General features: G+C 49.0%; 1 protein-coding gene across 1 annotated transcript in view; it reads left to right on the plus strand.

Annotated features, from left to right (window-relative positions):
• The window catches only part of LOC106613327 (rho guanine nucleotide exchange factor TIAM1), a 140,463-nt gene that overhangs the window by 58,266 nt on the left and 55,536 nt on the right, over positions 1–26,661 (plus strand). Inside the window, exons 7-11 of the mRNA XM_082955557.1 lie at positions 4,348–4,520; positions 4,732–5,068; positions 6,837–7,867; positions 19,261–19,338; positions 24,531–24,716. Of these exons, the coding sequence (XP_082811683.1) occupies positions 4,348–4,520; positions 4,732–5,068; positions 6,837–7,867; positions 19,261–19,338; positions 24,531–24,716 (1,805 nt within the window). The remainder of the gene's footprint in view (positions 1–4,347; positions 4,521–4,731; positions 5,069–6,836; positions 7,868–19,260; positions 19,339–24,530; positions 24,717–26,661) is intronic.

A 26,661-nucleotide genomic window follows, 5' to 3' on the forward strand; every position in this document is an offset into this window, starting at 1 on the left:
TGTTACTACTACTGCTACTACTACTGCTACAAATGTTGCTACTGCTACCAATATTACTATTGCTACTGCTACTACTACTGTTAAATGTTACTTCTACTACTGCTACTACTATTACTACTACTGCTTCAAATGTTGCTACTACTCCCACTACTGCTGCTACAAATGTTGCTACTACTACCACCACTACTGCTAGAAATGTTACTACTGCTACAAATATTACTACTACTACTACTACTACTACTACTACAAATGTTACTACTGCTACATCTGTTACTACTACTTCTGCTACTGCTACAAATGTTACTACTTCTACTGTTACTATTACTACTACTACTACTACTGCTGCTACAAATGTAACTACCACTACTACTACTGCTACTGCTACAAATGTTACTGCTACTACTACTACTGCTACACATGTTACTACTACTAATACTACTACTGCTACTGCAGCAAATGTTACTACTACTACTACTACTGCAACTACTACTGCTACAAATGTTACTACTACTGTTACAAATGTTACTACTGCTACTGCTGCTACTACTACTGCTACAAATGTTACTACTACTACTAGTACTACTACTGCTACAAATGTTACTACTACTGCTACAAATGTTACTACAGCTACTACTACTAATGCTACAAATGTTAATACTACTACTGCTACTGCTACAAATGTTACTACTACTGCTACAAATGTTACTACTACTGCTACACATGTTACTACTACTACTGCTACAAATGTTACTACTACTGCTACACATGTTACTACTACGACTACTTCTACAGATGTTACTACTACTGCTACTACTACTGCTACACATGTTACTACTACTACTACTACTAGTTCTACAGATGTTACTACTACTGCTACTACTACTGCTACAAATGTTACAAGTACTACTACTTCTACAGATGTTACTACTACTGCTACTACTACTGCTACAAATGTTACTACTACTACTACAAATGTTACTACTGCTACTGCTACACATGTTACTACTACTACTACTTCTACAGATGTTACTACTACTACTACTGCTACAAATGCTACTGCTACAAATGTTACTACTGCTACCAATGTTACTATTGCTACCAATGTTACTATTGCTACCAATGTTACTATTGCTACTGCTACTACTACTGTTAAATGTTATTTCTACTACTGCTACTACTACTAATACTGCTACAAATGTTGCTACTACTACCACTACTACTGCTACAAATGTTGCTACTACTACCACTACTGCTAGAAATGTTACTGCTGCTACTACTACTGCTACAAATGTTACTACTACTGCTACAAATATTACTACTACTGCTGCTACTACTACTACTGCTACTACAAATGTTACTACTGCTACTGCTTCATATGTTACTACTACTACTACTACTACTTCTGCTACTGCTACAAATGTTACTACTTCTACTACTACTGTTACTACTACTACTACTACTACCACTACTACTGCTGCTACAAATGTAACTACCACTACTACTGCTGCTACAAATGTAACTACCACTACTACTACTGCTACTGCTACAAATGTTACTACTACTACTGCTACACATGTTACTACTACTAATACTACTACCGCTACTGCTGCAAATGTTACTACTACTACTGCTACTACTACTGCTACAAATGTTACTACTACTGCTACAAATGTTACTACTACTGCTACAAATGTTACTACTGCTACTGCTGCTACTACTACTGCTACAAATGTTACTACTACTACTACTGCTACTGCTACTGCTACAAATGTTGCTGCTACTACTACCACTGCTACAAATATTGCTACTACTACTACTGTTACAAATGTTGCTGCTGCTACTACTACTACTACTGCTACAAATGTTACTACTACTGCTACAAATGTTGCTACTACTACTGCAACAAATGTTGCTGCACATGTTGCTACTACTGCTACTGCTACAAATGTTACTACTGCTACTGCTACAAATGTTACTACTGCTACTGCTACAAATGTTACTACTGCTACTGCTACTGCTACAAATGTTACTACTGCTACTGCTACTACTACTGCTGCTACAAATGTTACTACTACTACTACTGATACTGCTACAAATGTTGCTACTGCTACTGCTGCTACAAATGCTACTACTACTACTACTACTGCTGCAAATGTTACTACTAGTACTGCTGCAAATGTTACTACTACTGTTACAAATGTTACTACTGCTACTGCTGCTACTGCTACAAATGTTGCTACTACTGCTACTACTGCTACAAATGCTACTGCTACTGCTACAAATGTTACTACTACTGCTACAAATCTTACTACTGCTACTAGTACTGCTACTGCTACAAATGTTACTACTACTACACATGTTACTACTGCTACAAATGTTACTACTACTACTAGTACTGCTACTACTACAAATGTTACTACTACTACTACTACTACTACTACTACTGCTACTACTACTACTACTACTACTGCTACAAATGTTACTACTACTACTGCTACAAATGTTACTACTACTACTACTAGCACCGTGTCCTTCTGGGTCTGCCAGGTGAGGCCTCCTGTACCCCTTATAAACACACTAGGCATACTACTACTGCTACTACTACTACTACTACTACTACTACTACTACTACTACTACTACTACTACGACATACTGGGTGTGCTTCAAAGGTAGGCCTCCATCTAGCCATACTCTTTATATTCATACTATTACTACTAATACTGTATGGAGGAGCTACAGGTCTGTCTGAAAGGTGAGGCCTGGCCTCCATACAGCGATAGCTTTTTATATCAATACTCACTCCTTACATATAGCCTTACTCTTTACATGTATATACACTATTACTATACACACTGATGCCTTCAGACTACTACTATAACTGCTGCTGCGACGCTTTGCCTTGCATCTAGCCGTAGCCTTTACATTTAAAACATGTAAATGGCTTTAGACGATATATCGGCGACACACTGCTTATATTTGCTGTGGTGTTACAGTTCCCCCGAAGAGGTATTTACAGCACTGTACTCAATAAAACCCTATGTGATTTATTTACAGTTCCCCCGAAGAGGTATTTACAACACTGTACTCAATAAAACCCTATGTGATTTATTTACAGTTCCCCCGAAGAGGTATTTACAGCACTGTACTCAATAAAACCCTATGTGATTTATTTGCAGTTCCCCTGAAGAGGTATTTACAACACTGTACTCAATAAAACCCTATGTGATTTATTTACAGTTCCCCTGAAGAGGTATTTACAACACTGTACTCAATAAAACCCTATGTGAATTATTTACAGTTCCCCTGAAGAGGTATTTACAACACTGTACTCAATAAAACCCTATGTGATTTATTTACAGTTCCCCTGAAGAGGTATTCACAACACTGTACTCAATAAAACCCTATGTGATTTATTTACAGTTCCCCTGAAGAGGTATTCACAACACTGTACTCAATAAAACCCTATGTGATTTATTCACGCCTGTGTAGGTGTCCTGATGATACGTGTTGTCTGTAACACCACTTGACTGACTGTATGCATCCCAAATGACACACCCTATTCTCTATATAATGCACTACTTTGGACCAGGGCCCTAGCCAAAAGTATTGCACTAGATAGGAATATGGTGCCATTTGAGACATAACCTAAATATCACAGAGTAGTAGGCCTTTAATACCACTTGACTGGGCCACATCAGCATTCTAGGGGCCACATCAGCAATTTAGGGGCCACATCAGCATTCTAGGGGTCACCTCAGCATTCTAGGGGTCACCTCAGCATTCTAGGGGTCACCTCAGCATTCTAGGGGTCACCTCAGCATTCTAGGGGTCACCTCAGCATTCTAGGGGTCACTTCAGCATTCTAGGGGTCACCTCAGCAATCTAGGGGTCACAATAGCAATTTAGGGGCCACATCAGAATACTAGGGGCCACATCAGCATTCTAGGGGTCACCTCAGCATTCTAGGGGTCACCTCAGCATTCTAGGGGCCACCTCAGCATTCTAGGGGCCACATCGGCATTCTGATTGTGCGTGCTCCCTCTTGGAGAATACAGACCGGCACTTCTTACCGCTGGCCACTAGAGAGCAGAATTAAATTGATACAACAAGTCAAGCTGTAATTTATTTGATTTGTCGTGTTCTCTGCAGGGAAATTTCCCCCGTAAGATATTTGAAGGAAGAAAGCTATTACTGTCTAGAAATATACATCACATTAAACCTTTTTCATTGATACTTTATTGTGTGTGACTGCATTTTGCACTTTATAGGAAAAATGGCTATGCGCATACATTTGATTTGATTGATTGATGGTTGTGAGTAACCACCTTGTTCCTGTTTTCTCCCAGGATGCACTCTCTTCTTCTACGAGACGGACGGACGGTCGGGGATCGACCACAACAGTGTTCCTAAACATGCGGCGTGGGCTGAGAACAGTATCGTACAGTCCGTACCTGAACACCCCAAGAAGGACTTTGTCTTCTGCCTCAGCAACTCTCTAGGGGACGCATTTCTCTTCCAGGTAGGAGGAGCTCCACGTGTGTGTGTGTGTGTGTGTGTGTGTGTGTGTGTGTGTGTGTATGTGTGTGTGTGTGTGTGTGTGTGTGTGTGTTAGATGTACAGTGTTCTAACCTGCTTGGTTATTGTTGTATTACTTGGCTGTTTTCCGAGCATGCTGTAGTGTGGAGTAAAGGTCTGCGTAACCTCTGACCTCTAACCTCTGACCCCTGTAGACCTGCAGCCAGACGGAGCTGGAGAACTGGATCACGGCCATCCACTCGGCGTGCGCGGCGGCGGTTGCCAGGCAGCATCACCGGGAGGACACGGTGCGTCTGTTGAGGGCGGAGATTAAGAAGCTGGAGCAGAAGATAGACATGGACGAGAAGATGAAGAAGATGGGAGACATGCAGCTCAGTGCTGTGACCGACGCCAAGAAGAGGAAGACCATACTGGACCAGGTGAGAGAGAGAGAGAGACAGAGGGATGAAGAAGATGGGAGACATGCAGAGTGTGAGCTCAGTTACCGATGCCAAGAAGAGGACATACTGAACCAGGTGAGAGAGAGAGAGAGAGAGACAGAGGGATGAAGAAGATGGGAGACATGCAGAGTGTGAGCTCAGTTACCGATGCCAAGAAGAGGAAGACCATAACTGAACCAGGTGAGAGAGAGAGAGAGACAGAGGGATGAAGAAGATGGGAGACATGCAGAGTGTGAGCTCAGTTACCGATGCCAAGAAGAGGACATACTGAACCAGGTGAGAGAGAGAGAGAGACAGAGGGATGAAGAAGATGGGAGACATGCAGAGTGTGAGCTCAGTTACCGACGCCAAGAAGAGGAAGACCATAACTGAACCAGGTGTGTGAGAGGGAGGAGGGAGGAGGGGATTGAAGGAGGGACAAGAAGATGGGAGAGAGGAGAGTAGATGATAAAGCTCGTCACTGATGCCAAGAAGAGACAGAACAGTATTGATCATGTAATTAGGGGCCTACTACAAACAGGGCCTCCTACAAACAGGGCCTCCTACAAACAGGGCCTCCTACAAACAGGGCCTCCTACAAACAGGGTCTCCTACAAACAGGGCCTCTACAAACAGGGCCTCCTACAAACAGGGCCTCCTACAAACAGGGCCTCTACAAACAGGGCCTCCTACAAACAGGGCCTCCTACAAACAGGGCCTCCTACAAACAGGGCTTCCTACAAACAAGGCCTCCTACAAACAGGGCCTCCTACAAACAGGGCCTCCTACAAACAGGGCCTCCTACAAACAGGGCCTCCTACAAACAGGGCCTCCTACAAACAGGGCCTCCTACAAACAGGGTCTCTACAAACAGGGCCTCTACAAACAGGGCCTCCTACAAACAGGGCCTCCTATAAACAAGGCCTCTACAAACAGGGCCTCCTACAAACAGGGCCTCCTACAAACAGGGCCTCCTACAAACAGGGCCTCCTACAAACAGGGCCTCCTACAAACAGGGCCTCCTACAAACAGGGCCTAGAGTCATGATGATACTAGATATCTGTTGTTATTCAGGTTGCTGTTTGTTGTGGGGCCATGGAGCACTTGGCACTGTTAGACCCTGACCTACTATTCTCTTAATGAATCCCAAAGTTCATATCGTCCTTAATGGGTCTGTTAATGGAAGGCAGATCAAATGTTCCTTTGTAGTTTGTCTGTGAGGTAGCCGGGGCGCGGGCGGCTCCGGGCTGCCTGGTTGGCTGCCGGGGCTGGCTGCCTGGGCTGGCTCACTGGTTGTCTGCCTGGTTGGCTGCCTGGTTGGCTGGCTGCCTGTTTGGCTGGCTCACGGGTTGCTGACTGGCTGGATGGGTGCTTGGCTGTTGGCTGGTTGGGTGCCTGGCTGTTGGCTGGTTGGGTGCCTTGGATGGGTGCTGTTGGCTGGATGGGTGCTTGGCTGTTGGCTGGTTGGGTGCTTGGCTGTTGGCTGGTTGGGTGCCTGGCTGTTGGCTGGATGGGTGCTTGGCTGGTTGGCTGGTCTGGGTGCTTGGCTGTTCGCTGGTTGGGTGCTTGGCTGTTTGGCTGGACTGGTTGCCTGGCTGTGACTGGCTGGTTGGGTGCCTGTTTGGATGCCTGCTTGACTGACTGTCTGCCTGGTTGGCGCAGGAAGCTTTGGCAGTGTCTGGTTACACATTGTGTTGTGCTGAATAGCAGCAGGCCTTGCTCCTCTGAAAAACCTGTCTCTCCCAGTCTGCGTCTCAAATGGCATGTTATTCCCTATGTAGGCCCATAGGGAATAGGGTGCCATTTGGGACTTAACCCCTCATACTGTACCAGCCCATATCAGCCAGAGGTCCTGTATTGTCCCCTCTTCTCTGGGCTAGTTGGCTCCTCCCCCCTGGCTGGCCCCTCCCCCCTCCACCCTGGCTGGCCCCTCCACCCTGGCTGGCCCCTCCACCCTGGCTGGCCCCTCCCCCCTCCACCCTGGCTGGCCCCTCCACCCTGGCTGGCCCCTCCCCCCTCCACCCTGGCCCCTGCCCCCTCCACCCTGGCTGGCCCCTCCACCCTGGCTGGCTCTCCCCCCCTCCACCCTGGCTGGCCCCTCCCCCCTCCTCCCTGGCTGGCCCCTCCACCCTGGCTGGCTCTTCCCCCCCTCCACCCTGGCTGGCTCTTCCCCTCTCCACCCTGGCTGGCTCTTCCCCCTCTCCACCCTGGCTGGCTCTTCCCCCCCTCCACCCTGGCTGGCTCTTCCCCCCCTCCACCCTGGCTGGCTCTTCCCCCCCTCCACCCTGGCTGGCTCTTCCCCTCTCCACCCTGGCTGGCTCTTCCCCTCTCCACCCTGACTGGCTCTTCCCCTCTCCACCCTGACTGGCTCTTCCCCCCTCCACCCTGGCTGGCTCTTCCCCCCTCCACCCTGGCTGGCCCCCCTCCACCCTGGCTGGCTCTTCCCCCCCTCCACCCTGGCTGGCTCTTCCCCCCTCCACCCTGGCTGGCTCTTCCCCCCTCCACCCTGGCTGGCTCTTCCCCCCCTCCACCCTGGCTGGCTCTTCCCCCCCTCCACCCTGGCTGGCTCTCCCCCCTCCCCCGGCGGCCCCTCCACCCTGGCTGGCTCTTCCCCCCCTCCACCCTGGCTGGCTCTTCCCCCCCTCCACCCTGGCTGGCTCTTCCCCCCCTCCACCCTGGCTGGCTCTTCCCCCCCTCCACCCTGGCTGGCTCTTCCCCCCCTCCACCCTGGCTGGCTCTTCCCCCCCTCCACCCTGGCTGGCTCTTCCCCCCCTCCACCCTGGCTGGCTCTTCCCCTCTCCACCCTGGCTGGCTCTTCCCCCCCTCCACCCTGGCTGGCTCTTCCCCCCCTCCACCCTGGCTGGCTCTTCCCCCCCTCCACCCTGGCTGGCTCTTCCCCCCCTCCACCCTGGCTGGCTCTTCCCCTCTCCACCCTGACTGGCTCTTCCCCTCTCCACCCTGACTGGCTCTTCCCCTCTCCACCCTGGCTGGCTCTTCCCCCCTCCACCCTGGCTGGCTCTTCCCCTCTCCACCCTGGCTGGCTCTTCCCCCTCCACCCTGCTGGCTCTTCCCCCTCCACCCTGGCTGGCTCTTCCCCTCTCCACCCTGGCTGGCTCTTCCCCTCTCCACCCTGGCTGGCTCTTCCCCTCTCCACCCTGACTGGCTCTTCCCCTCTCCACCCTGGCTGGCTCTTCCACCCTCCACCCTGGCTGGCTCTAGTACAGGACTGTGACTGAGAGGAAGGGATGGAGGTAGGGAAGAGGGACTTGAGCCAGGGTGAGCTGTTATCAGGCTCCAGTGTCCTGGTAAACACCAAACACCAGCCCATTAGAGCTAGTTGGGATGCAAACTCGTCACTTTTCGGCGATATGCAACGTTTTGATCTCAAAATAGATCATCCATGTGAATCGTGTAGATCCGTAAAAAAGAAAGTGTGCAAGCGCAGAGTGTATCACCCATTGAGCTGTAGAACTGAGGTGTGACCCACTGAGCTGTAGAACTGAGCTGTAGAACCACTGAGGTGTTGAACCACTGAGGTGTTGAACCACTGAGGTGTAGAACCACTGAGGTATAGTAAGAACTGGAGACTGCTTCCAAGATGTCCGACCGTTGTTTTCAAGGTCATTTCCTGACGTTCGCCATACGCCCGATTCACAGACCGCCTAAATCCGGGTTGCATCCGGTTTACACGGACCATCATCGCCGGCACTCGGTGTGCACAGGGGGCAGCGACGAGGTCATCACGTCACCCAAGAACATGGCAGACATTGGGTGTGTTAGGTTCTAATTCTCGGAGTAATACAACTCTACGGACACTATGAAAGCTTAACCAAGTTTATTCTTCCTAGAGGATCAACATAGCTGCATTAGACAAAAACATTTTCTAGGCTGAGTCTCCTCCTACACATCTGATCCCCCCCCCCCTCACTAATCCATGGCTCTCTCCCCTTATCAATACCTGCCACGTGATTGCTTCCCTTGTAACGATCGTCTGGAAGAGGGGACCAAGATGCAGCGTGGAGAAGTGGTCATAATTATATTTAATGAAACACTTTAAAACAAACGAAAACGAAAGCCAACAGTTCTGCCAGGTGAACACACACACAAGACAGAAAACAACTACCCACAAAAACCCAAAGGAAAACAGGCTGCCTAAGTATGACTCCCAATCAGCGACAACGATGTACAGCTGTCCCTGATTGAGAGCCATACCAGGCCAAAACGAAGAAATACAAAAACATAGAAAAAAGGACATAGAATGCCCACCCAAATCACACCCTGACCAAACCTAAATAGAGACATAAAAAGGCTCTCTCAGGTCAGGGCGTGACATCCCTGCACTCAATATTTCAATAGGATACCTGATATAATCTTATACATTACCCTCTCTCACTCAGTGACATGAATAAGTATATTTCATATTCTCAGAACGCAACAGATGCATATAAAATGTTAATATCTTCGGCTGTGAGTGATGAACAAAAAAATTGTCCTCAGCAACAATTATTTGAATAACTCTATGGATGTTTTGTGCACAAAGGTGATGACTAAAGTTTTCTTTATTAGGAATTTTCTAATCTGCCATCTCTATGTGGCCGTCTATGGAAATTTGTCTTTCTGGGCCGGGCGTCAGTTAAACTGAAGTACCCAAGCAAAACTGTAGGAGCAGTGGAAACTGTGCTTGTAGACCGGATCCCTGGCCCTTAGGCTCGAACAGATCTTCTCCCTGTGTGATCACTAACGTTACCTTCTCTGGCGGCTGTGCCATCACGCTCTCCATGCTACAAACATTGTTCCTGACAAACGTAATTCCTTTGGACTGCAGGTAACACCTCGATCAAACTGACAGTCTCATTGCATCAATGCTGCATAATCAATTCTGCAGTTAAATCTTTTTTTTTCATTATGTAATCCTAAATATTTGTGGATATGTGTGTGCAACAACAGTTCAGCATTAAACCCTGCTACTATTTCTGTCAAGTCTACGCATACAATCTGATGGATAAATCCAATGTATACAACCACACAGAACGCCCTACAACAGCCTCTGCAACGTGATGCTGCAAGTCAAAACGCAGCGTTCCATTGGAAATGAACCTCTATGGGCAAGGTGGTACGTCACCGTTCCACTCTATTCAACAGCCAGTGGAAGAGGGTGGCGCGAAATACAAAACCTAAAAAATGCAATAATTTCTATTTTTCAAACATACGACTATTTTACACCATTTTAAAGACAAGACTCTCGTTAATCTAACCACATTGTCCGATTTCAAAAAGGCTTTACAGTGAAAGCAAAACATTAGATTATGATAGGAGAGTACATAGCCACAAATAATCACACAGCCATTTTCCAAGCTAGCATATATGTCACATAAACCCAAACCACAGCTAAATGAAGCACTAACCTTTGATGATCTTCATCAGATAACACTCCTAGGACATAATGTTATACAATACATGTATGTTTTGTTCAATCAAGTTCATATTTATATCCAAAAACAGCTTTTTACATTGGCATGTGATGTTCAGAACTAGCATTCCCACCCAAAACTTCCGGTGAATTTACTAAATTACTCACCATAAACGTTGACAAAATACATAATTATTTTAAGAATTATAGATACAGAACTCCTTTATGCAATCGCTATGTCAGATTTTAAAATAGCTTTTCGGCGAAAGCACATTTTGCAATATTCTGAGTACATAGCTCAGCCATCACGGCTAGCTATTTTGACACCCGCCAACTTTGGGGCTCACTAAACTCAGAATTACTATTATAAAAATTGTATTACCTTTGCTCATCTTCATCAGAATGCACTCCCAGGACTGCTACTTCCACAAGAAATGTTGTTTTTGTTCCAAATAATCCATAGTTATATCCAAATACCTCAGTTTTGTTTGTGCGTTCAGGTCACTATCCAAAGGCTAACGCGCGAACGCATATCGAGACAAAAAAATTCTAAATGTTCCTTTACCGTACTTAGAAGCATGTCAAACGCTGTTTAAAATACATTTTTATGGTATTTTTCTCGTAAAATAGCGATAATATTCCAACCGGACAATAGTGTTTTCATTCAAAGAGGAAAAGGAAAAACAGCATGGTCGCGTGACCGCGCATCACCAATCTCTTAGTCACCAGGCAGACCACTCAGAAACAGAGCTACCATACTCTGCCCAGAGACAGGAGACGCCTCAATCCGCTTTCTAAAGGCTTTAGAGAGCCAATGGAAGCCTTAGAAAGTGCAACGTAACCCCAGGGATACTGTAGTTTCGAAAGGGACTAGAAAGAAGAACTACAAATTCGCAGACAGGCCACATCCTGCTTGGAATCTTCTCAGGTTTTTGCCTGCCATATGAGTTCTGTTATACTCACAGACACCATTCAAACAGTTTTAGAAACTTCAGAGTGTTTTCTATCCAAATCTACTAATAATATGCATATTTTCGTTTCTGGGAAAGAGTAGTAACCAGTTTAAATCGGGTACGTTTTTTATCCGGCCGTGAAAATACTGCCCCCTAGCCCATACAGGTTAATGTACTTCTGGTGTACCAAAACGCAATGATGCTGTTGGTCTGATCGAGGAGTTTAACAACCTCTGTTCTAAATGATGCTTTTGGTAGAGTTGATCAGAAGCATTATTAGAGTTGCATGTATGTTTCAATAGCGCAAATTATTTCACACAAAGTTATTCATGTTTGCTAATCACAATTTTTCTGGTGTTCCTTAAATTCAGTTTGGTGCCTAACGTTTGAGAGGGTGTTTGTGTGTGTGTGTGTGTGTGTGTGTGTGTGTGTGTGTGTGTGTGTGTGTGTGTGTGTGTGTGTGTGAGAGCGTCCCTAGTGAGTGACCGAGAGGGTGGGTGGGAGAGGGTCCCTAGTGAGTGACCGAGAGGGTGGGTGGGAGAGGGTCCCTAGTGAGTGACCGAGAGGGTGGGTGGGAGAGCGTGCCTGGTGAGTGACCGAGAGGGTGGGTGGGAGAGCGTCCCTAGTGAGTGACCGAGAGGGTGGGTGGGAGAGCGTCCCTGGTGAGTGACCGAGAGGGTGGGTGGGAGAGCGTCCCTGGTGAGTGACCGAGAAGGTGGGTGGGCCTGTGTGGGAGGAAAGTACAGTGTGTAGGCTGTGTGAAGGTGTCAGAAGATGGCTTCATGAAGGCCTCGTGTGTGTTCCCCTTACTGCCTCAATTACAATGCAGATCATTATGCCTTACATTCCTTCACTACATTCCTCCCGCCCAATCACAAGTTGGCATTTTGAGATGAGCAAATCAGTTATTTTCTGCAGTAGCCTTTTCTTTTATACAGTTAAAAGTACAGTGTTTCCCCTGTATTAATTGAAATAGTTGCCGCCACTCCAAAACATATTTCAAATAAGATCATCTTTGAGAACTAACAATCACCAAACTAAAAACTAGACAGTCAGGGAGAATCAAAAACCCCCCAATACTTAAAAAAAAAAAAAAAAAACTTTTTCTCCCCAATTTCGTGATATCCAATTGGTAGTTACAGTCTTGTCCCATCGCTGATACTCCCGTACGGACTCGGGAGAGGTGAAGGTTCGAGCCATGCGTCCTCCAAAACACGACCCCAGTCAAGCCGCACTGCTTGCTTAACCCGGCCGTACCAATGTGTTGGAGGAAACACTGTACAGCTGACGACCAAAGTCAGCGTACACTGCGCCCATCTGCCACAAGGAGGCACTAGAGCATGATGGGACAAGGACATCCCGGCCGGCCAAACCCTCCCCTAACCCGGACGACGCTGGGCCAATTGTGCGCCGCCTCATGGGTCTCCTGGTCGTGGCCGGCTGCGACAGAGCCTGGACTCGAACCCGGATCTGTAGTGTACACCTCTAGCACTGTGATGCAGTGCCTTAGACCACTGCGCCACTCAGGAGGCGGGAGGCAGACAATTTAAAATGGTAAATATAGCATGGAGCCAACATTGATTTTGTTATAATGTTTGAGTCACTCCGATAGCGTAAGAACACGGCATAAACCATGGAAAAATGTGTGGTATTGTAGGAAATTTGCTTTAAAAAAACTTACATTTGTTATCTCAGCCCCATCACAAAATACACTATATAATTAGATGTTCCTCAGTCTCTTGTTCCCAGCTGTACTGTCTCCTCCTCCTAGGTGGTAGCGAGGTGAACAGGCCGTGGCCCGGGTGGTTGAGGCAGTGTGCCTCTGATGATGCGTTGGGCTGACCCCACCGCCCTCTGGAGAGCCCTGTGGTTGAGGATGGTGCAATTGCCATACCAGGCGGTGATGCAGCCCGACAGGATGCTTACAATGGTGCATCTGTAGATGTTTGTTAGTGGTTTTAGGGTCAAAGCCGACTTTCTTCAACCTCCTGATATTGATGAGGCGCTGTTGCACCTTCTTCACCACACTGTCTATGTGAAGGGACCATTTCAGGTCCTCAGTGATGTACCCGCCAAGGAACTTGAATGCTTTTGACCCTCTCCACTCCGGCCCCGTCGATGTGGATGGGGGCTTGCTCTCTCTGGTGTCTCCTGTAGTCCACCGTTAGCTCCTTGGTTTTGTTGACGTTGGGTGGGAGACACGTGGCATTGTAACCACTCTCAAATGCATAGACACAGCTATGGATGCAAAGACTGTCCATCCATGAGAAACATGGATGTACCAAACCCAGATTGCCCCTTTTTAACTGGGTTGTTGTGTTTTTTGTTGTTGTGTTCTAGATCTTTCTGTGGGATCAACCAGGTACCTGTCTATAACTCCAGTAGGACAAAGCCCCATCCCCTCCCCTACCATCAACCAGGTACCTGTCTATAACTCCAGTAGGACAAAGCCCTCCCCTCCCCACCATCAACCAGGTACCTGTCTATAACTCCAGTAGGACAAAGCCCTCCCCTCCCCTCCATCAACCAGGTACCTGTCTATAACTCCAGTAGGACAAAGCCCTCCCCACCCCTCCATCAACCAGGTACCTGTCTATAACTCCAGTAGGACAAAGCCCCTCCCCTCCATCAACCAGGTACCTGTCTATAACTCCAGTAGGACAAAGCCCTCCCCTCCATCAACCAGGTACCTGTCTATAACTCCAGTAGAACAAAGCCCTCCCCTCCATCAACCAGGTACCTGTCTATAACTCCAGTAGGACAAAGCCCTCCCCCCCCTCCATCAACCAGGTACCTGTCTATAACTCCAGTAGGACAAAGCCCTCCCCTCCATCAACCAGGTACCTGTCTATAACTCCAGTAGGACAAAGCCCTCCCCTCCATCAACCAGGTACCTGTCTATAACTCCAGTAGGACAAAGCCCTCCCTCCCCTCCATCAACCAGGTACCTGTCTATAACTCCAGTAGGACAAAGCCCTCCCCCCCTCCATCAACCAGGTACCTGTCTATAACTCCAGTAGGACAAAGCCCTCCCCCCCCTCCATCAACCAGGTACCTGTCTATAACTCCAGTAGGACAAAGCCCTCCCCTCCATCAACCAGGTACCTGTCTATAACTCCAGTAGGACAAAGCCCTCCCCTCCCCTCCATCAACCAGGTACCTGTCTATAACTCCAGTAGGACAAAGCCCTCCCCTCCCCACCATCAACCAGGTACCTGTCTATAACTCCAGTAGGACAAAGCCCTCCCCCTCCCCATCCATCAACCAGGTACCTGTCTATAACTCCAGTAGGACAAAGCCCTCCCCTCCCCTCCATCAACCAGGTACCTGTCTATAACTCCAGTAGGACAAAGCCCTCCCCTCCCCTCCATCAACCAGGTACCTGTCTATAACTCCAGTAGGACAAAGCCCTCCCCTCCCCTCCATCAACCAGGTACCTGTCTATAACTCCAGTAGGACAAAGCCCTCCCCTCCCCACCATCAACCAGGTACCTGTCTATAACTCCAGTAGGACAAAGCCCTCCCCTCCCCTCCATCAACCAGGTACCTGTCTATAACTCCAGTAGGACAAAGCCCTCCCCTCCATCAACCAGGTACCTGTCTATAACTCCAGTAGGACAAAGCCCTCCCCTCCCCACCATCAACCAGGTACCTGTCTATAACTCCAGTAGGACAAAGCCCTCCCCTCCCCTCCATCAACCAGGTACCTGTCTATAACTCCAGTAGGACAAAGCCCTCCCCTCCCCTCCATCAACCAGGTACCTGTCTATAACTCCAGTAGGACAAAGCCCTCCCCACCATCAACCAGGTACCTGTCTATAACTCCAGTAGACAAAGCCCTCCTCCCATCAACCAGGTACCTGTCTATAACTCCAGTAGGACAAAGCCCTCCCCTCCCCTCCATCAACCAGGTACCTGTCTATAACTCCAGTAGGACAAAGCCCTCCCCTCCCCTCCATCAACCAGGTACCTGTCTATAACTCCAGTAGGACAAAGCCCTCCCCTCCCCACCATCAACCAGGTACCTGTCTATAACTCCAGTAGGACAAAGCCCTCCCCTCCATCAACCAGGTACCTGTCTATAACTCCAGTAGGACAAAGCCCTCCCCTCCCCTCCATCAACCAGGTACCTGTCTATAACTCCAGTAGGACAAAGCCCTCCCCTCCCCACCATCAACCAGGTACCTGTCTATAACTCCAGTAGGACAAAGCCCTCCCCTCCCCTCCATCAACCAGGTACCTGTCTATAACTCCAGTAGGACAAAGCCCTCCCCTCCCCTCCATCAACCAGGTACCTGTCTATAACTCCAGTAGGACAAAGCCCTCCCCTCCATCAACCAGGTACCTGTCTATAACTCCAGTAGGACAAAGCCCTCCCCTCCCCTCCATCAACCAGGTACCTGTCTATAACTCCAGTAGGACAAAGCCCTCCCCTCCATCAACCAGGTACCTGTCTATAACTCCAGTAGGACAAAGCCCTCCCCTCCCCTCCATCAACCAGGTACCTGTCTATAACTCCAGTAGGACAAAGCCCTCCCCTCCCCCCATCAACCAGGTACCTGTCTATAACTCCAGTAGGACAAAGCCCTCCCCTCCCCTCCATCAACCAGGTACCTGTCTATAACTCCAGTAGGACAAAGCCCTCCCCTCCATCAACCAGGTACCTGTCTATAACTCCAGTAGGACAAAGCCCTCCCCTCCATCAACCAGGTACCTGTCTATAACTCCAGTAGGACAAAGCCCTCCCCTCCATCAACCAGGTACCTGTCTATAACTCCAGTAGGACAAAGCCCTCCCCCCCACCATCAACCAGGTACCTGTCTATAACTCCAGTAGGACAAAGCCCTCCCCTCACCATCAACCAGGTACCTGTCTATAACTCCAGTAGGACAAAGCCCTCCCCTCCCCTCCATCAACCAGGTACCTGTCTATAACTCCAGTAGGACAAAGCCCTCCCCTCCATCAACCAGGTACCTGTCTATAACTCCAGTAGGACAAAGCCCTCCCCTCCCCTCCATCAACCAGGTACCTGTCTATAACTCCAGTAGGACAAAGCCCTCCCCTCCCCACCATCAACCAGGTACCTGTCTATAACTCCAGTAGGACAAAGCCCTCCCCTCCATCAACCAGGTACCTGTCTATAACTCCAGTAGGACAAAGCCCTCCCCTCCCCACCATCAACCAGGTACCTGTCTATAACTCCAGTAGAACAAAGCCCTCCCCTCCCCTCCATCAACCAGGTACCTGTCTATAACTCCAGTAGGACAAAGCCCTCCCCTCCCCACCATCAACCAGGTACCTGTCTATAACTCCAGTAGGACAAAGCCCTCCCCTCCATCAACCAGGTACCTGTCTATAACTCCAGTAGGACAAAGCCCTCCCCTCCCCCATCAACCAGGTACCTGTCTATAACTCCAGTAGGACAAAGCCCTCCCCTCCCCTCCATCAACCAGGTACCTGTCTATAACTCCAGTAGGAACAAAGCCCTCCCCTCCCCTCCATCAACCAGGTACCTGTCTATAACTCCAGTAGGACAAAGCCCTCCCCTCCATCAACCAGGTACCTGTCTATAACTCCAGTAGAACAAAGCCCTCCCCTCCATCAACCAGGTACCTGTCTATAACTCCAGTAGGACAAAGCCCTCCCCTCCCCTCCATCAACCAGGTACGTGTCTATAACTCCAGTAGGGACAAAGCCCTCCCCTCCCCTCCATCAACCAGGTACCTGTCTATAACTCCAGTAGGACAAAGCCCTCCCCTCCATCAACCAGGTACCTGTCTATAACTCCAGTAGGACAAAGCCCTCCCCTCCCCTCCATCAACCAGGTACCTGTCTATAACTCCAGTAGGACAAAGCCCTCCCCTCCCCTCCATCAACCAGGTACCTGTCTATAACTCCAGTAGGACAAAGCCCTCCCCTCCCCTCCATCAACCAGGTACCTGTCTATAACTCCAGTAGAACAAAGCCCTCCCCTCCCCACCATCAACCAGGTACCTGTCTATAACTCCAGTAGGACAAAGCCCTCCCCTCCCCTCCATCAACCAGGTACCTGTCTATAACTCCAGTAGGACAAAGCCCTCCCCCCACCATCAACCAGGTACCTGTCTATAACTCCAGTAGGACAAAGCCCTCCCCTCCATCAACCAGGTACCTGTCTATAACTCCAGTAGGACAAAGCCCTCCCCTCCCCTCCATCAACCAGGTACCTGTCTATAACTCCAGTAGGACAAAGCCCTCCCCTCCCCACCATCAACCAGGTACCTGTCTATAACTCCAGTAGGACAAAGCCCTCCCCATCCCCTCCATCAACCAGGTACCTGTCTATAACTCCAGTAGGACAAAGCCCTCCCCTCCCCTCCATCAACCAGGTACCTGTCTATAACTCCAGTAGGACAAAGCCCTCCCCTCCCCTCCATCAACCAGGTACCTGTCTATAACTCCAGTAGGACAAAGCCCTCCCCTCCCCTCCATCAACCAGGTACCTGTCTATAACTCCAGTAGGACAAAGCCCTCCCCTCCCCACCATCAACCAGGTACCTGTCTATAACTCCAGTAGGACAAAGCCCTCCCCCTCCATCAACCAGGTACCTGTCTATAACTCCAGTAGGACAAAGCCCTCCCCTCCATCAACCAGGTACCTGTCTATAACTCCAGTAGGACAAAGCCCTCCCCTCCATCAACCAGGTACCTGTCTATAACTCCAGTAGGACAAAGCCCTCCCCTCCCCTCCATCAACCAGGTACCTGTCTATAACTCCAGTAGGACAAAGCCCTCCCCTCCCCTCCATCAACCAGGTACCTGTCTATAACTCCAGTAGGACAAAGCCCTCCCCTCCCCACCATCAACCAGGTACCTGTCTATAACTCCAGTAGGACAAAGCCCTCCCTCCCTCCATCAACCAGGTACCTGTCTATAACTCCAGTAGGACAAAGCCCTCCCCTCCCCACCATCAACCAGGTACCTGTCTATAACTCCAGTAGGACAAAGCCCTCCCCTCCATCAACCAGGTACCTGTCTATAACTCCAGTAGGACAAAGCCCTCCCCTCCATCAACCAGGTACCTGTCTATAACTCCAGTAGGACAAAGCCCTCCCCTCCCCACCATCAACCAGGTACCTGTCTATAACTCCAGTAGGACAAAGCCCTCCCCTCCCCTCCATCAACCAGGTACCTGTCTATAACTCCAGTAGAACAAAGCCCTCCCCTCCCTCCATCAACCAGGTACCTGTCTATAACTCCAGTAGGACAAAGCCCTCCCCTCCCCCCATCAACCAGGTACCTGTCTATAACTCCAGTAGGACAAAGCCCTCCCCTCCCCTCCATCAACCAGGTACCTGTCTATAACTCCAGTAGAACAAAGCCCTCCCCTCCATCAACCAGGTACCTGTCTATAACTCCAGTAGGACAAAGCCCTCCCCACCATCAACCAGGTACCTGTCTATAACTCCAGTAGGACAAAGCCCTCCCCTCCATCAACCAGGTACCTGTCTATAACTCCAGTAGGACAAAGCCCTCCCCTCCCCTCCATCAACCAGGTACCTGTCTATAACTCCAGTAGGACAAAGCCCTCCCCACCATCAACCAGGTACCTGTCTATAACTCCAGTAGGACAAAGCCCTCCCCTCCATCAACCAGGTACCTGTCTATAACTCCAGTAGGACAAAGCCCTCCCCTCCATCAACCAGGTACCTGTCTATAACTCCAGTAGAACAAAGCCCTCCCCTCCATCAACCAGGTACCTGTCTATAACTCCAGTAGGACAAAGCCCTCCCCTCCCCTCCATCAACCAGGTACCTGTCTATAACTCCAGCAGCTCTATAGAAATTAACCTGCATAGAGATCTGGAACATTACACTAGAACTGCCACTTATATGACTACACACAACTTCTTTGCTCAGCCTTTTTTTGGGGTTCTATATTGACTCGCTGTTTCTCCCGCAGGTCTTTGTTGATGGGGAGGAGCCAGTGAAAAAGCCTCTGGACGGGATCTATGATGTGGACACTGCCAGGGAGAGCGTGGTAAGTAGGTATCGCGCACACACACACACACACACACACACACACACACACACACACACACACACACACACACACACACACACACACACACACACACACACACAGCCAGGTACCATTCATCCTCCTAGCTTGGTGGATAACTGATACTGAGGCATCAGTCAAAGAACAGATTGAACCCCATTTACACAATCTTTAGGCTGGTAGGGAATACACTAAGTCGTTTGTTTGGGCTATCTGTACTTTTACTTTACTATTTATATTGTTGACTACTTTTGCTTTTACTTTGCTACATTCCTAAAGAAAATATTGTACTTTTTATGCCGTACATTTTCCCTGACACCTGAAAGTACTCGTTACATCTTGAATGCTAAGCAGGACAGGAAAATAATGAAATTCACGCGCTTATCAAGAGAACATCCCTGGTCGTCCCTACTGCCTCTGATCTGGAGGACTCACTAAACAGAGAACATCCCTGGTCATCCCTACTGCCTCTGATCTGGAGGACTCACTAAACAGAGAACATCCCTGGTCGTCCCTACTGCCTCTGATCTGGAGGACTCACTAAACAGAGAACATCCCTGGTCGTCCCTACTGCCTCTGATCTGGAGGACTCACTAAACAGAGAACATCCCTGGTCATCCCTACTGCCTCTGATCTGGAGGACTCACTAAACAGAGAACATCCCTGGTCGTCCCTACTGCCTCTGATCTGGAGGACTCACTAAACAGAGAACATCCCTGGTCGTCCCTACTGCCTCTGATCTGGAGGACTCACTAAACAGAGAACATCCCTGGTCATCCCTACTGCCTCTGATCTGGAGGACTCACTAAACAGAGAACATCCCTGGTCATCCCTACTGCCTCTGATCTGGAGGACTCACTAAACAGAGAACATCCCTGGTCGTCCCTACTGCCTCTGATCTGGAGGACTCACTAAACAGAGAACATCCCTGGTCGTCCCTACTGCCTCTGATCTGGAGGACTCACTAAACAGAGAACATCCCTGGTCGTCCCTACTGCCTCTGATCTGGAGGACTCACTAAACAGAGAACATCCCTGGTCATCTCTACTGCCTCTGATCTGGAGGACTCACTAAACAGAGAACATCCCTGGTCATCCCTACTGCCTCTGATCTGGAGGACTCACTAAACAGAGAACATCCCTGGTCATCCCTACTGCCTCTGATCTGGAGGACTCACTAAACAGAGAACATCCCTGGTCATCCCTACTGCCTCTGATCTGGAGGACTCACTAAACAGAGAACATCCCTGGTCATCCCTACTGCCTCTGATCTGGAGGACTCACTAAACAGAGAACATCCCTGGTCATCCCTACTGCCTCTGATCTGGAGGACTCACTAAACAGAGAACATCCCTGGTCATCCCTACTGCCTCTGATCTGGAGGACTCACTAAACAGAGAACATCCCTGGTCATCTCTACTGCCTCTGATCTGGAGGACTCACTAAACAGAGAACATCCCAGGTCGTCCCTACTGCCTCTGATCTGGAGGACTCACTAAACAGAGAACATCCCTGGTCATCCCTACTGCCTCTGATCTGGAGGACTCACTAAACAGAGAACATCCCAGGTCGTCCCTACTGCCTCTGATCTGGAGGACTCACTAAACAGAGAACATCCCTGGTCATCCCTACTGCCTCTGATCTGGAGGACTCACTAAACAGAGAACATCCCTGGTCGTCCCTACTGCCTCTGATCTGGAGGACTCACTAAACAGAGAACATCCCAGGTCGTCCCTACTGCCTCTGATCTGGAGGACTCACTAAACAGAGAACATCCCTGGTCGTCACTACTGCCTCTGATCTGGAGGACTCACTAAACAGAGAACATCCCAGGTCGTCCCTACTGCCTCTGATCTGGAGGACTCACTAAACAGAGAACATCCCTGGTCATCTCTACTGCCTCTGATCTGGAGGACTCACTAAACAGAGAACATCCCAGGTCGTCCCTACTGCCTCTGATCTGGAGGACTCACTAAACAGAGAACATCCCTGGTCGTCCCTACTGCCTCTGATCTGGAGGACTCACTAAACAGAGAACATCCCTGGTCATCCCTACTGCCTCTGATCTGGAGGACTCACTAAACAGAGAACATCCCTGGTCATCCCTACTGCCTCTGATCTGGAGGACTCACTAAACAGAGAACATCCCTGGTCATCCCTACTGCCTCTGATCTGGTGGACTCACTGAACAGAGAACATCCCTGGTCATCCCTACTCCCTCTGATCTGGAGGACTCACTAAACAGAGAACATCCCAGGTCGTCCCTACTGCCTCTGATCTGGAGGACTCACTAAACAGAGAACATCCCTGGTCGTCCCTACTGCCTCTGATCTGGAGGACTCACTAAACAGAGAACATCCCTGGTCGTCCCTACTGCCTCTGATCTGGAGGACTCACTAAACAGAGAACATCCCTGGTCGTCCCTACTGCCTCTGATCTGGAGGACTCACTAAACAGAGAACATCCCTGGTCATCCCTACTGCCTCTGATCTGGAGGACTCACTAAACAGAGAACATCCCTGGTCGTCCCTACTGCCTCTGATCTGGAGGACTCACTAAACAGAGAACATCCCAGGTCGTCCCTACTGCCTCTGATCTGGAGGACTCACTAAACAGAGAACATCCCTGGTCATCTCTACTGCCTCTGATCTGGAGGACTCACTAAACAGAGAACATCCCAGGTCGTCCCTACTGCCTCTGATCTGGAGGACTCACTAAACAGAGAACATCCCTGGTCGTCCCTACTGCCTCTGATCTGGAGGACTCACTAAACAGAGAACATCCCTGGTCGTCCCTACTGCCTCTGATCTGGAGGACTCACTAAACAGAGAACATCCCAGGTCGTCCCTACTGCCTCTGATCTGGAGGACTCACTAAACAGAGAACATCCCTGGTCATCTCTACTGCCTCTGATCTGGAGGACTCACTAAACAGAGAACATCCCAGGTCGTCCCTACTGCCTCTGATCTGGAGGACTCACTAAACAGAGAACATCCCAGGTCGTCCCTACTGCCTCTGATCTGGAGGACTCACTAAACAGAGAACATCCCTGGTCATCCCTACTGCCTCTGATCTGGAGGACTCACTAAACAGAGAACATCCCTGGTCATCCCTACTGCCTCTGATCTGGAGGACTCACTAAACAGAGAACATCCCTGGTCATCCCTACTGCCTCTGATCTGGAGGACTCACTAAACAGAGAACATCCCTGGTCATCCCTACTGCCTCTGATCTGGAGGACTCACTAAACAGAGAACATCCCTGGTCGTCCCTACTGCCTCTGATCTGGAGGACTCACTAAACAGAGAACATCCCTGGTCGTCCCTACTGCCTCTGATCTGGAGGACTCACTAAACAGAGAACATCCCAGGTCGTCCCTACTGCCTCTGATCTGGAGGACTCACTAAACAGAGAACATCCCTGGTCGTCACTACTGCCTCTGATCTGGAGGACTCACTAAACAGAGAACATCCCAGGTCGTCCCTACTGCCTCTGATCTGGAGGACTCACTAAACAGAGAACATCCCTGGTCGTCACTACTGCCTCTGATCTGGAGGACTCACTAAACAGAGAACATCCCAGGTCGTCCCTACTGCCTCTGATCTGGAGGACTCACTAAACAGAGAACATCCCTGGTCATCTCTACTGCCTCTGATCTGGAGGACTCACTAAACAGAGAACATCCCAGGTCGTCCCTACTGCCTCTGATCTGGAGGACTCACTAAACAGAGAACATCCCTGGTCGTCCCTACTGCCTCTGATCTGGAGGACTCACTAAACAGAGAACATCCCTGGTCGTCCCTACTGCCTCTGATCTGGAGGACTCACTAAACAGAGAACATCCCTGGTCGTCCCTACTGCCTCTGATCTGGAGGACTCACTAAACAGAGAACATCCCTGGTCGTCCCTACTGCCTCTGATCTGGAGGACTCACTAAACAGAGAACATCCCAGGTCGTCCCTACTGCCTCTGATCTGGAGGACTCACTAAACAGAGAACATCCCTGGTCGTCACTACTGCCTCTGATCTGGAGGACTCACTAAACAGAGAACATCCCAGGTCGTCCCTACTGCCTCTGATCTGGAGGACTCACTAAACAGAGAACATCCCTGGTCATCTCTACTGCCTCTGATCTGGAGGACTCACTAAACAGAGAACATCCCAGGTCGTCCCTACTGCCTCTGATCTGGAGGACTCACTAAACAGAGAACATCCCTGGTCGTCACTACTGCCTCTGATCTGGAGGACTCACTAAACAGAGAACATCCCTGGTCGTCCCTACTGCCTCTGATCTGGAGGACTCACTAAACAGAGAACATCCCAGGTCGTCCCTACTGCCTCTGATCTGGAGGACTCACTAAACAGAGAACATCCCTGGTCGTCCCTACTGCCTCTGATCTGGAGGACTCACTAAACAGAGAACATCCCAGGTCGTCCCTACTGCCTCTGATCTGGAGGACTCACTAAACAGAGAACATCCCTGGTCATCTCTACTGCCTCTGATCTGGAGGACTCACTAAACAGAGAACATCCCAGGTCGTCCCTACTGTCTCTGATCTGGAGGACTCACTAAACAGAGAACATCCCTGGTCATCCCTACTGCCTCTGATCTGGAGGACTCACTAAACAGAGAACATCCCAGGTCGTCCCTACTGCCTCTGATCTGGAGGACTCACTAAACAGAGAACATCCCTGGTCATCCCTACTGCCTCTGATCTGGAGGACTCACTAAACAGAGAACATCCCAGGTCGTCCCTACTGCCTCTGATCTGGAGGACTCACTAAACAGAGAACATCCCAGGTCGTCCCTACTGCCTCTGATCTGGAGGACTCACGAAACCAACATGCTTTGTTTGTAAATGATGTCTGAGTGTTGGAGTGTGGCCCTGGCTGTCCGTAAATACATTTTAAAGAAAAACTAGAAAACGGTGCCATCTGGTTTGCGTAATATAAGGAATTTGAAATAATTTTTACTGTTGATACTTAAGTATATTTTAAACCAAATACTTTTTGACTTTTACTCAAGTAGAATTTTACTGGGTGACTTTGACTTACTTTACTTTTATATTTTACTGAAATATGAGAGTTGGGTACTTTTTCCACCACTGACAGGTAGTCATGCAGATAGGTAGTTGTAAGCTAGTTCTAAACAATGTCTTTCTATCTCTCCAGAAGAGTCACGAGGGGACAGCGAAGAGCCTTCCTCAGGTCAACTCAGACAGTCACATGACAGACGGTGATATCTGGGTGCCTGACCACCTGACCCCGTCCTGGGTGTGTCTACCTAACGACCAGCCTGTCCTCGTCATCATCCAGCCTGGAGAGTCTGCTCTGGATGTTCTGGAGACCATCTGCAAGGTAACTACCAACTTAACTAACCTACACTGGAGGACCATCTGCAAGGTAACTAGCAACTTAACTAACCTACACTGGAGGACCATCTGCAAGGTAACTAGCAACTTAACTAACCTACACTGGAGGACCATCTGCAAGGTAACTAGCAACTTAACTAACCTACACTGGAGGACCGTCTGCAAGGTAACTACCAACTAACCTACACTGGAGGACCATCTGCAAGGTAACTACCAACTAACCTACACTGGAGGACCATCTGCAAGGTAACTAGCAACTTAACTAACCTACACTGGAGGACCATCTGCAAGGTAACTACCAACTTAACTAACCTACACTGGAGGACCATCTGCAAGGTAACTACCAACTTAACTAACCTACACTGGAGGACCATCTGCAAGGTAACTAGCAACTTAACTAACCTACACTGGAGGACCATCTGCAAGGTAACTAGCAACTTAACTAACCTACACTGGAGGACCATCTGCAAGGTAACTAGCAACTTAACTAACCTACACTGGAGGACCATCTGCAAGGTAACTAGCAACTTAACTAACCTACACTGGAGGACCATCTGCAAGGTAACTACCAACTAACCTACACTGGAGGACCATCTGCAAGGTAACTAGCAACTTAACTAACCTACACTGGAGGACCATCTGCAAGGTAACTACCAACTTAACTAACCTACACTGGAGGACCATCTGCAAGGTAACTACCAACTTAACTAACCTACACTGAAGGACCATCTGCAAGGTAAATACCAACTTAACTAACCTACACTGGAGGACCATCTGCAAGGTAACTACCAACTTAACTAACCTACACTGGAGGACCATCTGCAAGGTAACTACCAACTTAACTAACCTACACTGGAGGACCATCTGCAAGGTAACTAGCAACTTAACTAACCTACACTGGAGGACCATCTGCAAGGTAACTACCAACTTAACTAACCTACACTGGAGGACCATCTGCAAGGTAACTACCAACTTAACTAACCTACACTGGAGGACCATCTGCAAGGTAACTACCAACTTAACTAACCTACACTGGAGACCATCTGCAAGGTAACTACCAACTTAACTAACCTACACTGGAGGACCATCTGCAAGGTAACTAGCAACTTAACTAACCTACACTGGAGGACCATCTGCAAGGTAACTACCAACTTAACTAACCTACACTGGAGGACCATCTGCAAGGTAACTACCAACTTAACTAACCTACACTGGAGGACCATCTGCAAGGTAACTACCAACTTAACTAACCTACACTGGAGACCATCTGCAAGGTAACTACCAACTTAACTAACCTACACTGGAGGACCATCTGCAAGGTAACTAGCAACTTAACTAACCTACACTGGAGGACCATCTGCAAGGTAACTACCAACTTAACTAACCTACACTGGAGGACCATCTGCAAGGTAACTAGCAACTTAACTAACCTACACTGGAGGACCATCTGCAGCTTTCCAGAGTAGAGAATAATGATGTTAAGTGGTCCGTTCATCACTTCCTGTCCTGGACTAGTTTAGTGTTCTAGTAACGGTGTTGTATAATACTTTCAGGTATGTGTGAAAGGGTTAACTGGCCACAACAACAACAAAAAGTGAATCAAATCAAGTCCGTTTGTTAGTGAAAACGGATGGCAGACAGATGATAATGATGTAACACCTTAACATGACTCTCTACAGAACATAACTGGACTGATGTCAGTCCATGACTTCCCAGTTATTACTCCCTAATCAAAGACCTGTCCCCCTCCTCCTCTCCCCCTGTCCTCCTCCTCTCCCCCTGTTACCCTCCTCCTCTCTCCCTGTCCTCCTCCTCTCCCCCTGTCCCCCTCCTCCTCTCCCCCTGTTACCCTCCTCCTCTCCCCCTGTTACCCTCCTCCTCTCCCCCTGTCCTCCTCCTCTCCCTCCTCTCCCCCTGTCCTCCTCCTCTCC

This window comes from Salmo salar, chromosome 09, assembly GCF_965601325.2.
Source record: "Salmo salar chromosome 09, fSalSal1, whole genome shotgun sequence".
Lineage (NCBI taxonomy): Eukaryota > Metazoa > Chordata > Actinopteri > Salmoniformes > Salmonidae > Salmo > Salmo salar.